Below are 13,857 nucleotides of genomic sequence, written 5' to 3'. Positions count from 1 at the left end.
ACTAACGTTAACATCTACCTACATGCACAACATGACTAACTTTTTTCATATTTCCTATTATCATACATTTTCTTACACTCCCTCTACTCATTATATTTCACAAATGTTTCCTAACAGCTAGAACCTATCCCTTTTAAAAAAGGCTTCCTTCTAATCAAAAGCCTATATAATGTACTTTTTTCTCCTTTCCTATTAAGGCCTGGACTTATAAATGATATTTCATATGTGGCTAAAGCCTTAAAGTTTTTATCACAACCAAAAATAAATATTCAAATAAAAAAGATACGTCTCTCAAGAAAAACTCTTCAAAAACTTGTGAACTTCAATTCTTTCAAACAAATCGCTGTATATACAGTGACATAAAGTATCTATGAAATAATGACGCAGTTCTTTACATATATTGTAAGTCATCTACATCCATAACCCTCATTCCTTCACCTCAGTACTGTATGTACAGTAATAAAAATTTTCTTACCTGACAGCTGGGTACTCGCCAAGGGTAGCACAGACTGTTGCAATCTGTTCAGCCATTCGTTCTAATGAAATCTGTCGACTCTGGGCTTGTGATGGGCTGTAATATGATGGGAATGCCTTTGGAAAGTCCAATGAAAAGACCTGTTGATGAAAAATAAAAATAATTTAATTAAAACTGCAAATTGTTAGTGGCAAGTTAAGTCTAGAGCACAAAAGTAAAATGATATTGTTTTATACATTTTCAAGCCATAATATGTAGGTTCAATCCTGCATATGTCTCACATATAAATGGGCATAATCAAATCATCAAAATAGATAACAATGGGGCACACTGAATTCTTTTAAAATACTGAAGCAAGAAATATGGTGGCTTTAAATAAATGCATTGTGAAATTTGATGCTATATGCTAATGTTATTTAAGCTACACTTCTTATGAGCTGTGTGTGTATGTGTGTCCCAGCACCTTAGAGCTGGATCTGCAGCATGCACCAAGCTGCTACTTTCCACATCTTCTGTATATATATACTAGTTACACCAAGACTAATCATTATGACCCCTCCTCTTTTCCTCCTGAAGCAAAGCTATGGAATTCTCATTCTTTTTATTTCCCCTTTCTAAAGCCTTTCCTACTTCGGGAACTGGGTCTACAAAAATCTAAAGGGATCCACTTAATCCATGCTGTATTTCATTCTAACTCACTATTTCAACTTTTAACCAAGATGAGCACAACTGGAAGCACATCAAAATGAAAATTATAAGGATGTGACTCAAGTTCTAACAATATGGGAAGGCCAAGGAGTAAAATATTGTAGTATATCAGCAAATTATATATCAGGAAGTACATGTTGGATAGGAAAATGACACATGATTTTAAATAGGCTCTTCTCAAAGCCCTGATAAATTTAGTCTGCTGAAATATCACAATCTATGTTACCTTGGCAATAATTTGGAAAACAAAGATATGGTTGACCCAAAGACCATACTATAATGAACCAAGCAATCACACATCAATAATTTCCCATGCACAGATTATATGAACTAAGATATATCTTTTCTAATCAATTAACCAAGCAGGATTCACAACATAACCTGAGCAAGCTAACTCATGGGAACTGGTGTAAAGAAAGGCATATTCTTTGCTCACTCTTCCTTAAAAACAGAAGCACTACACTTTTTGTCAAATGACATATCAATGCATGCACAATAAGGAAACTACAGTCTGCTAAGACAAAACTGTCCATCAGTTATTAGATGGTCAATGAAAAAAAAAAAAAGGAATACAAAGGAATCCAAACACCAATAGACCAATGGGTTCTTTCAGGGCTGTTTGCGATAGTAAACAATCTCAGAAATTCATAGATTAGTGTGGTGAGAGCAGAAGATATAAAATCGTTTCATGTACCTAAGGGGGGACAAATAATGTTAGTCGTGAACCTGAAGCAAAATACTCATTAAGTCTATTCTTAAATGTTTCTATAGTACTATTTTCAACCACTATTTGGTAAATCAATCAATGTTTGAATAATCCTACAGAAGAAAAAGGACTTGGCCTAATGCAAGTTACAATGTTTGCATCTTTATTGAGAATATTTGATGGATCATGACTGAAGTAGCTGCTTTAATCAAGTTTATCAAAGCCTTTGATAATTTTGAATACAACTGCCTCTTAACCTTCTCTTTTTTAAGCTAAAAAATAACTGTCGTTTAGTTGGCTATCATTGGATTTCCTTCTATGGCCGGGAATCACCTTGACAGTTCGATGATGTATTCTCATCATTCTCTCAACAAAAGTTATTTCCAAAGGTTAAGTCTCATGCTATAGCTAGGGGTTTTCATTAAATGGTTAGGATATTGGCTGAACGGCTGTAAGCAAAGAGTAGTGATTGATGGTCAAGCCTCAGATTGGTTAGACATAACAGACAATGTTCTACAGGGATCAAACTTGGGACTGATTCTCTCTCTCATACACTGATAATGGGATGCATTTTAAGATACTGAAATTTGCAGCTAATAATATGCTGGAGAATAAACATACCACTGAAAATGAAGGTTTGCAGCTCAAATTCACACCAGTCAAATTGGTGGACTGAGCTCAGAGGTGGCAAGTGAATTTCAGTAATATTAAGTGCAGTTTTACACTCATACTTGTAGGGGATATATCAGGGGCAGATGAAATCTGGTTAAGTGTAATGCATCCAAGACCCAGTTTCTGCCCATCTCTGTACTGAAAATTCCTCTAAACTTTTCTCTCTCCTTTGATGGATCTGTAATTCCACCTCTTGATTCAATGAACATATATGGTATTACAGTAACATCCACACTATCTTGGAAGCCTCACATTACAGAAATAGCCAAGTCTGCCTCTAAGAAACTGGGAGTCATGTGAAGATGTTGAACTTTCTTTTCTTCTGAACAGTTACTAAATTCATACAAAGGACTGATCTGCCCTTGTATGGAGTACTGCTCTCACATCTGGGATGGTTCTAACTCTGCAACCTTACATGACAGAGTTGAGTTAAAAGGGGTCCCACCTATCAACTCTCCTAGGCTAACTTCAAAACTCGACCCACATGCCCTGTGCCACAATATTCATTCACTTTCCATCTTTTACGGGTATTACTAAGGTTTTCCTCATAAGGTGTGGCTGCTTGTAAGCCACCACCATTAGCTATACCACACAATACTTGAGAAGCTGTTGCATTACATGATAACTGTTTCCAAAACTGTTTCTTACCATATACCTTAAAGCTTTGTAACTCTCTACCCTCTCATGCCTTTCCCATTAACTATAACCTGGCACTACTTAAAAGACAGGTTTTTTACTTATTCCAAGTACAGAAAGAAGAAGAAGAAGAAAAAAAGGAGCACTACTTTTAGTGTAAACGTTTATGATAATCACTTTCTGATTGTTTTTGGTTTTACACAGAATTTTACATGCACATGCTTGAAAACCAATGCTCTATAAGATTATCTATCATAATCAACACCAAAATAAGACCCTGGTTTGAGTAAATACCTGACTTTCGTAAGGCAAAAAGGCAATGTTGATTTCCTTTAGTGTCTTGATGTACTTGGCGACATGTTGCTTACATATCTCATTAAAACACTCATTTGGACAAGCTGTAATATAAAAGAGGGAATTAGTTTAAATTACATGTTCTGTTCTTTAGCTCAAAAGGTACATTAATACAGCATACAGCCACTAAATTTATCCATACATATCCTTATGTCTGGTGTGTTGAAATAAAGTCTTATTTGGTAGTATAGATGCCTCCAACTTTTCTTTCAGTTCACGCAGCTGATAAGTCAAGTGAAACTAATGTCTCAATTCACATCTCTAACCTCACATACAAACTGTTTACAACACTGCACAATCGCAAATATTGCTTTCATATTATCTGAAACATCTAAACTCTATTCAATCACCAACAGTTTTAATCCATTACACTTATGGTCTACCTTATCTTAAAACCATTAAACATGCTACCACATATCATCTTCAAAAAATTCTCATATGCTACACACACCACATGGCTAGATTATCTTTAGAGGCATACATATATAGACACACACATATACATACACATACACAGCCATATAAATATATACACATGTACATATTCATACTCATTTGCCTTCATCCATTCCCGGTGCTACCCCGCTCCACAAGCAACAGCATCATCACCCCCTGCATCAGCAAGGTAGTGCCAAGAAAAGAGACAAAACAGTCACATTCACTCACACTCAGTCTCTAGCTGTCATGTGTAATGCACCGAAACCACAAGTCCCTATCCGCATCCAGGCCCCACAGACATTTCCATGGTTTACCCTAGACGTTTCTCATGCCCTAGTTCAATCCATTGACAGCACACATATAAGCATATATGTCAAATGATTTCTTCACACCATTTACCTTGTTCTTAATATTATTCTTTACCTCTTCAAATTCAAACTTAACTATAAGGACCTACAAAAACAACAGTTTTTTAAACATATATCAGAGGTGAGAGACACTCCATTGTGCAAGCTTCTTGCACACACTAAGCTTACATTTTTCCCATTCAACAAAACTCTCAAACATTTCAAATCTTTTTCCTTATATGCTAAACTCTAATTTTCCCCTGTAATCCAACAAAACCTCACTTCCTAAAAACAGAGCACACAAATTTACCCACCAACTTCAAACTATCATGCCATTTACTGGTCTATCATTCAATAGTTTATGAATCAACTCTTCCAAACAATTATATTTGCGTATTCAAAAAACTTTAACATACTAACACTGTTTTACACATAATTCTTTCTGTCTTTCCAGTGTAACATTAGTGTCCCTCTATGCTGATGTCCACTGATCTCATCAAATTTTTTTCTAGTGTCCCTTTATGCTGATGTCCACTGATCTCATCAAATTTTTTTCTTTGTCATACTTGTTTGCTGTCCTCACATCAACAAAGTAGCATCCACTCTCATTGTCATGTGTACAAACTCTTTTACAACCAAGCGATATCTGGAGCCTTCCCATATGTTTTGGATGTCATCTGTCTTAACATTTTCAAAACTACCCAGTAATGCTCTAAACATTTGTAAAACTGTCAACTTAATATGATTTTAATATATGAGAGAAGCTGAAGCCACTTCACAACACTCATTAATAGTAACATAACATTTCCACATAGACTTACATTATATACTTACTTTCTGTAAAATATACATGACAGGCTTTATATTTGGCTTTATTGATAGTGATGAAGTCCTGCTCTAGACTGCTTATAGAGAGTTTAGTGGGCTGGATGAGGTAGACAGCTTCTAAAGCTGGAAGTGGCTCTCGGCTCTTGTTGATGTCCTCCACAACTGTAAGAACAAACAATAAAAGTTACTAAAAATAACAACAACTATAAACATTTCTTTATTAAACAAGGCATTACATAAGTGACCAAACAACACCAATTCACAGATATCTAATGAATACCATGCAAGAGCATCATTTATACTGCAGACAGCATAAAAAGATGTCCTCATAAGTAACATTTAGGACATGAATGTTTAAGAATATAGAGCTAGAATTTCTTTTAATGAGACAAACCACATCCCATTTACGGATACTGGTTAATGTTCCTCTGAGAGAGAAAAATTGTAGGATGTTGTCCAAAAACCTAGCGTAAGTAACCCATTATGACAGTTAGGACTTCAAAAAGAGAATGTTTTATTGGAGGAGAAAGTTTCAAGCTCTCACACATACCTCTCCTAAGTATAAAGTTTTCCTATCATTTTGATTCCGAGAGATTCAGGCCGTCTACAACTTTAAGCCTACAAAGACACCACATAACCCTTAAGGGTACATGGATCAGAAGTTCCCTACACAGATACTCCCATGTCTGAAAATAAAATAATAATACTTACTTGTGATGCCCTCAGCTGAGATTTCATGCATCTTTAGGCATGTCGACACCATTCTCATGGCAAGCTGGTCCACCACGAGCACACGCCAATCTGTGTTCGCCGATTTTTTCTTCGATTGTATCACCTCATTCATAATCTCTGAAAAAAAAAGAATTATATCAGAAAAAATTTATAATTTTATTTCTAACTTCTTTAGATACCTATACTCTGTCAACAGAGGGAAGTACAGCATAATTGAGGGCCTTCCCACTCAAAAAGGAACCCATCCATTTCCCTATTAAAGGGTACCAGGGGTATATATGTTACTATCCCTTGCCGCGAGTTAGCATCACCACATACACACCCATGTCCACGTTACCATATTCAAGTTGCCACATCCATCCCCATAATAAAAAGAAGCTAATACGAAGTTTCTGTTTCATCAATACTCGTATGTTTCATCAAAGAAACGTATATTATTTCTGGTGTCATTGTGATCACTCCCTCAAAAGGTCTCGTGTCAATATCTGCACACCATAACTGACAATCGTATTTGGAGTTAAAAACTCTCAGGGGTTTCACATTTCCCTGTTTTCACTTGCAAGTCATGACACCCATACCATATGTATCTTGCATTAAATTCTGATAGCCCATGAGTGCTGAATGTAGTTTTGCAGGTTCGTCTAGCTACATCAAGTTTTGAGGATTTACCAACCTACATCAAGGTTTGAAGGTCTGTCCACCAACATTATAATCGAGAGGCTGTCCTATTTTAGAAGTTTCGTCTGCCATGCTTCAAAATTTTGAAGGTTCCTCTGCCTACAAAATGTTTGGACATTCGTCTGTCTGCCTCCAAATGATTAATCTAGGGTTCAATTACATGACTGCTCCTTCTCATCAGCTTGTTCTTGTGCCAACGAATTCAAGTGTTATAACACTTGCTGTCCATTTTTACAGCCTAATACATTAACAGACACACACTCTCCACATCAAAATAAAAAAAATCCATTTCATCTATTCAAAATGTCAATATCTAATCAATTAAGTATGCTAATACACCCACGTCCATACTTTTACATGCACATCTCAGTTACTGCTCCACACTCCATCTCTTAAACATACGCAGAATATCAAACTCATACCCGTGGTATAAGTCTGTCTGGGGTTTTACAACCAAACTCAGGTGGAGTATTACTATACCTAAACAGCTTTAATGCCTCTGGATACTGAATGATTTTGCTTTGCAGCGGCAGAGTTCAGAAAACAGTAGTGATGTGACTTGATCTAGAAAATCATATCTTATGCTACATGATTAATTAAGGCGACGGTCATAAGAATTAAGAATATCAGTAAAAAAAAAAAAAAAAATATGAGGTTAACCCAGAACATCGCTGAACTTCCCTAACCACCCAAAATTCTTTTGATACGTTCAAGTTATGATAGCTATTTACATGTCGCTGTGCAAAAAAAATGGCGACTGAGAATCACATTTTTTTCCATAAATAAAAATACAGTAAATCAGCGGATCTGAAAAAAATAAAGTGGAGCCGACATATAATAAAATCGGCTGTGCCATCCAAATCGTCTATTTTGTTCACATGAACAGACAGAGCAATGTTCGCTGTAGAAGGATACGACTCCTAGCAAAAATAAAATAAATAAATAAATAAATAAATAAATAAATATTTCTCCATAGCGCTGCTCGGTCTGCCAAACATCGACATATTCCCACTACGCACTATTTCATTTTCACGAAATCACCGAACATATATAAGACCAGTAAAAAACCAAGAAACCAGTCATCAAGGCCAAAATCTAACCAAGAAGAACAGGAAACGTAGACGTGGATGGAACGTAGACTCAGAACACAGAGAGGTAAGCGCTAAAAATGGCACCATGGTAACAATGTAGGATACCTATGCGTAAGTGCCTCCCAAGTCGTTTTTCTGTCTTGGTGTACTTACTTTATTGCCCAAGTCATCAAAATATATCGTAATAACTTGGTGAATACCAGCCACATTGCCTCTTCGTTTATATGGTCGATATAACTTAAGACTAAATGATGAGAACAATGATAAAAAAATATTTCGTTCCATGATCTATAACTTCAAGTCCGTACATACATACATACCCTCTAAGTCAATCACCGCCCATACCTAATTAAAAATATTACGTTGTGGAATACTGAGACAAGGAGTAGGATTAAATAGCTTAAGATGGGGGCGCAAGTTTCAGGCAGTGATCCACCGTAGTGTGTCAGGGAGGACCCGCCGTGGTTTCTAAGGCAGCGAGCCGTTCTGATGTGTCAGGCAGTGATCGACCGTAGTGTGTCTGGGAGGAGCCGCCGTGGTTTCTAAGGCAGCGAGCCGTCGTTTTTGTGTCGTGTTCGTTTAGAAGGATAACTTATGGTCCCTCTGGCTGTTGGGCACCAGATGCTGAAAAAGACAGACCTCGCCGAAAATGTATTTAGAAAATACATTTCGATTAACAATGAAGAAATACGAGTTATGGTGTGTTGCTGCCACTATTATAACCTGTAATCATTACTAGGAACGCTACTGTGCGTTACAGAGTGACACATGAATTCCAAAAGCGATGCCTAGAAAACCTAAACCTATGTACAACTTTAGAAAAGTAAAAAAAAGTACTTTTATAATGAAACCAACAATCGTCATCTCAGTAATTATATAACTGGAGAAAAGAGAAACTTCAATCAAACAACGTATAGTCATTTCATTCTCAAATGGTTGTTGACAACGACATTTTAAGATTAGAAGATAAACGTTTTGCCTCAAAGCCCCTGGGCCTGACATAATTTCCGGCTTGGTAGATAATGAAGTTCACACATGTTTTTCTTTTCACTCAACACAAAAAAAGACCTACTAGCTATACGACCCCTTAGCTAAGCCTGTTGCTGTATGTATGCTATGTAACTCTTGTGTTATCATCGATCAAGGGGCCATGTTAATCTCTGCTATGCTATGCTTTCACCTCACCATCAACCTACGTAGTGTTAATAAAGAAAAAAAAAAATTGGGGGTGGGGCGAGAAAAACAGTGACCGAGATTATATTTTGTCTATGGATTTATGCACCGACCTGCAGTTAACGGATCTACGAACACCATAGTATCACATCACTCAAAGAGTTATATAAACAATGCAGGCAGGATATTATACACTAGGTTATTCTTATCTGATAATTTGGGCGTAAAAGCATGTGCACTAAAACACGAGAATTTTTACATCACAAAAGTGCCGTTTTTAGCGCTTACCGCTTACAAATGCGTTCCCTCCACGCTTTAAAATTCTTCTTGTAATGGCCTTGATCAACTCGTTTCTTGGTTGTTTATTCTCAAATGTTCTTTCAGTTCAAGAAAATGAAAAAGTGCGCAGCGTCACTGTGATCAATGTCAATGTCTGAAAGACTGATCTGGTCTGAAAGCATTGAGCTATTAAGCTTTTATAAATTCATATTAAGCGTTGTTCTATCAGCTCACCTGAACATAAGGCCACTTGGATGTCATAAACAGTGGAGTTGTGCTGTATTTCCGCTACTTTGAGATATACCTCAGGGTTCTGTCGTACCGTAAATGGCATGCTTTCATAATCCTCGCCAATATATAAACCTTATTCAATACCGTCAACAAAATAAAATGCTCCAATTTATGTCTCCCTAAACCTTATTCAATACCGTCAATAAAATAAAATGCTCCAATTCATGTCTCCCCCATGATCTATTCTCATTATCGCTGCAATAATAACAATAATAATAATAATAAAAATAATAATAATAATAATAAAAATAATAATAATAAATAATAATAACAATAATAATAATAATAAATTCTTAAGCTACCACTAACGTGTAGAGTCATTCTTTTCCCAAACCCATTCTACCACAACCATAAGGTGTTTATTTCCAAGTATCAGTTGACAAACTCTGTATCTCCTGTACTTTCTTCATTCCACGTCTAACTTCACAAGTAACAAATCACTACAATTATACCCATACTTACATACTACATATACAAAGATACGGAAAGTCCATTGTTTATTGGGCAAAACCATAAAACAAAATGTTTTGAAGGCCAAACCATACTACAAGAACCAAAATTCGTATAAGCAGTATCAAGTAAAAGAAATATATAAACACATGATATGGTGGAAAATCCCGATATCCCCATATATATATATATATATATATATATATATATATATATATATATATATATATATATATATATTCCTATGAGTCCACGGGGAAAATGAAACACGAAAAGTTCCCAAGGAACATCTTCATCACGCGCAAAATTGTGATACTTTTCATATATATTTATATATATATATATATATATATATATATATATATATATATATATATATATATATATATATAATCCGCAAACAATCTAATTCTGCAGACGCCGCGCTCTGAGTCTAATTTAAGCTTCGTTCTCTGAATCCGATATTATCCCCCCCCCCCCCTACTGACGTCAGCACAACTTTTCCCCTCCCACCCACCTCCAAACATCCGTCAAAATACCCGAGAAATCGTTACCAGACACGACATGGGCTTACTCGGTCAAGGATCGAGCAGTGTGCTCGTGTTGCAACCGTGGGTGCGTGTCCGCTTTGACAGCCGCTGACGATCGTTTTGTGTGGCGTCTGTCGCTGTTTTAAGTCGGTATGGATCGCCTGTGTTGCGTCTGTCGCTGTTTTAAGTCGGTATGGATCGCTTGTGCTCCGTCTGTCATGTTTTTACTGTTACTGTTCGACCGTTTGGGGTTCGTCTGTGAGATGTTACGAACTCTTATTTAAAAAGGTCATTACGACCGTTTTCGTTGCCTTTTCAGTTGCGTTACGTAATTCGATACGATCGTTTGCGATCCGTTTTTCGGCTATATTTACGACCGTTTTTGTGTTTCTCAGGCGTATTCTACAACGTTGTTATTCAGATATTACAACATCTACAACAGAATTATCAGCGATATTATCACGTATACCTTACGTTGGTCCGTTTCAACCCCGTATACCTTACGTTGGTCCATTTCAATCACGTATACCTTACGTTGCTCCATTTCAATCCCGTATACCTTACGTTGGTCCATTTCAATCACGTATACCTTACGTTGGTCCATTTCAATCACGTATACCTTACGTTGGTCCATTTCAATCTTACCACTGTACCGTTCACAGCACTTCTCATGGTTACAAGCAATTCAAAAATTCTGTACTTACTACATCTTTTGGATTACAGTGGTAACAGGGACCCCTCCCATGCCTGTCGATCCAATTACAGAGGGTCATACCTTGTTATCCCTTGTTTGTTGTACCCATGGTAAAGCCATCAAACTCGGTCACAAGAGCCTGTGAGGGTTTAACTCAAGGAAAATTGCTCCGTCCGGGACCTATTTTGCCGACCCTTACAGGAATTACATTTGCGGAGAGGGATATATGTAATTGGCTGAGCTTGACGTGATGACGGTAATACTGCTTTTACTTCAAGAAGTCAACGAGCCTGATAATGTAACTTGTAAAAACTCAAAGTGCTTAAAATACAACTGGATCAAATACTATTACTACTACTACTACTACTGATAATAATAATAATAATAATAATAATAATAATAACAATAATAAAAAAATAATAATAAATAGCGTCACCATTCATTCAGTCACGAATTTCATGCGAGATGTAAACATCTACCCATGACAACAACCCAACGCTCAAACTACCTGACGAACAACTTAGTCAACATGACACTTTCGAGAGTCTCCCTCTTTGGTTCAGCAGTGCTCTAGTTGAATGGGCTTACCCTTCCCCCCTTACCCTCCCCTCCATTCTGTGAACTAATACAAACGCTTGTGTGGCTGAAGGACACATTACATCACACGCGCCCCCTTCCTACGCAGGGAAAATTCAAATTGTTTTAAAAAAAGTACACCTCCCGTCTTTGAATTTAAACGTTGTCATACAACCTACATTTTTTCTTCCTTAAAAATTCTTTCATCTATTTCTTTACAGCAGTAATCTGTCGGAAGGATGAACAACAAAATCGTTCCATGTTAGTATCTCAAAAAAAAGTAACGCAAACCCAAAAGCTAAAGTTCCTTCCCATGAAATGTCAGCGGTAAGCCAGAATGCACTTCCCTCTCGCTCACAACAAGGTTTATATATTATATTATAAACTGTAACATTTGCAGTCGAGGATATAATAACATCCATCTCTCACACACTATGATCATCAGAGGGAAAAATTCCGTAGCTACATTCAAATCAAGAATATGGCGCTTATAGTATATATATATATATATATATATATATATATATATATATATATATATATATATACCTGGGGATAGGGGAGAAAGAATACTTCCCACGTATTCCCAGTGTGTCGTAGAAGGCGACTAAGAGGGGAGGGAGTGGGGGGACTGGAAATCCTCCCCTCTTTTTTTTTCAATTTCCCACCCCCCCCCAAAAAAAAGGAACAGAGAAGGGGGCCAGGTGAGGATATTCCCTCAAAGGCCCAGTCCTCTGTTCTTAACGCTACCTCGCTAACGCGGGAAATGGCGAATAGTTTGGAAAATATATATATATATATATATATATATATATATATATATATATATATATATATATATATATATATATATATATATATTACACAAACTTACTAAGAAGAGCAAAAAGGAGCGACATTTTTTTTTTAATGTACTTTTAAGCCTAGCCACTGTAATCAAATTATAGCCACCTACTGAAACATCTCTCGCCTTCCTTATGCATCAACGATAGTTCTAAAAGCCACACACACACACACACACACACACACACACACACACACACTCCAAAGCAGACCGTTAAGATACATGCTTCCTCCCTTGAACAACCAAACTTTGGAATTCTCTTCTTAATTATGTATTTCCCTCTTCATTTAAAATCTCTACCTTCAGGAGTAGGTCTACCAACACCTGCGGAGCCCTCCTGGTTCATTTACGATATCTTTCCTCTCTCTCTCTCTCTCTCTCTCTCTCTCTCTCTCTCTCTCTCTCTCTCTCACACACACACAACATGGCCTTTGACCGGGGCGTGTTTTGGCCGTGCTATGTCGATCGCTATCAAGATAGATGAACACAAGTGTTCAGCTTAAGACAAGATAACCGTTGTTCAGCTTAAGACTAAAGATAACCGTTGTTCAGCTTAAGACTAAAGATAACCGTTGTTCAACTTAAGACTAAAGATAACCGTTGTTCAGCTTAAGACTATAAATATAACCGTTCCAAAGCAAGGTCAAGCTTTCTTAATCTTATTCCATGGGTAAATGCAGTGTTCTCTGGTCAAAACATGTGCAAATCGATCGTCTGATAAAAAAAAAAAAAAAAAAATTAGACTACAAATTGAAATCTCTCTTTACAGCAAAAACAAACTGAATCTTCAGTACCTTTAAAAATAGACTACGATTCTTTTATTTTTTTTTTTCAAAACATAACAGCACTTTGAAAACCAACACGAATGTATCGCGTTCGCCTTTCAAATTCTACAGTCACGGAAAACGGTGTTTGTTAGTCTCATCTCATTTACCGGTTCTGACATGTATCTGTGAATATATCTACTGAAATCTCACGTCATAACGGTGTTAAGTTTAAATGTCTATAAGTTCAATGTATATCTCTTACCCCTGCCCTTTCACATCTGCAAAATTTAAAAAGAAAATAAATGCTGCCACTTGCACATGCGTTACTGTGTATACTGCTTATGTTAATGACGTCCAATTACGTAAATTCATAAAGAAAAAACACCCCGATATCTTTAATCTCACAGACGACGCATGTATATTCAATAATGTTGCTCCTCCTCTCTCAACAGGTTGCATGGGTGGAAATAATAATAATAATAATTATTTCCAAGGCGACGACGCCACAATATCGTTTCCAAGCAGCAGCAACTTGAACGGATGACACACAAGAGAGTTGGACCAATGCGTTCACGGAACACGGTGACT

General features: G+C 36.7%; 1 protein-coding gene across 1 annotated transcript in view; it reads right to left on the bottom strand.

Annotated features, from left to right (window-relative positions):
- Rop (Syntaxin-binding protein Rop) overlaps window positions 1–13,857 on the bottom strand; it is a 92,248-nt gene that overhangs the window by 18,234 nt on the left and 60,157 nt on the right. The window contains exons 3-6 of the mRNA XM_071666934.1: window positions 5,876–6,013; window positions 5,171–5,326; window positions 3,492–3,595; window positions 476–615 (exon numbers count right to left, since the gene is read on the bottom strand). Coding sequence (XP_071523035.1) covers window positions 476–615; window positions 3,492–3,595; window positions 5,171–5,326; window positions 5,876–6,013 — 538 coding nt within the window. The remainder of the gene's footprint in view (window positions 1–475; window positions 616–3,491; window positions 3,596–5,170; window positions 5,327–5,875; window positions 6,014–13,857) is intronic.

This window comes from Panulirus ornatus, chromosome 11, assembly GCF_036320965.1.
Source record: "Panulirus ornatus isolate Po-2019 chromosome 11, ASM3632096v1, whole genome shotgun sequence".
Taxonomy (NCBI): domain Eukaryota; kingdom Metazoa; phylum Arthropoda; class Malacostraca; order Decapoda; family Palinuridae; genus Panulirus; species Panulirus ornatus.
Note: the sequence above shows the minus strand (reverse complement) of the source record. Positions and strands in the feature narration are given on the sequence as shown.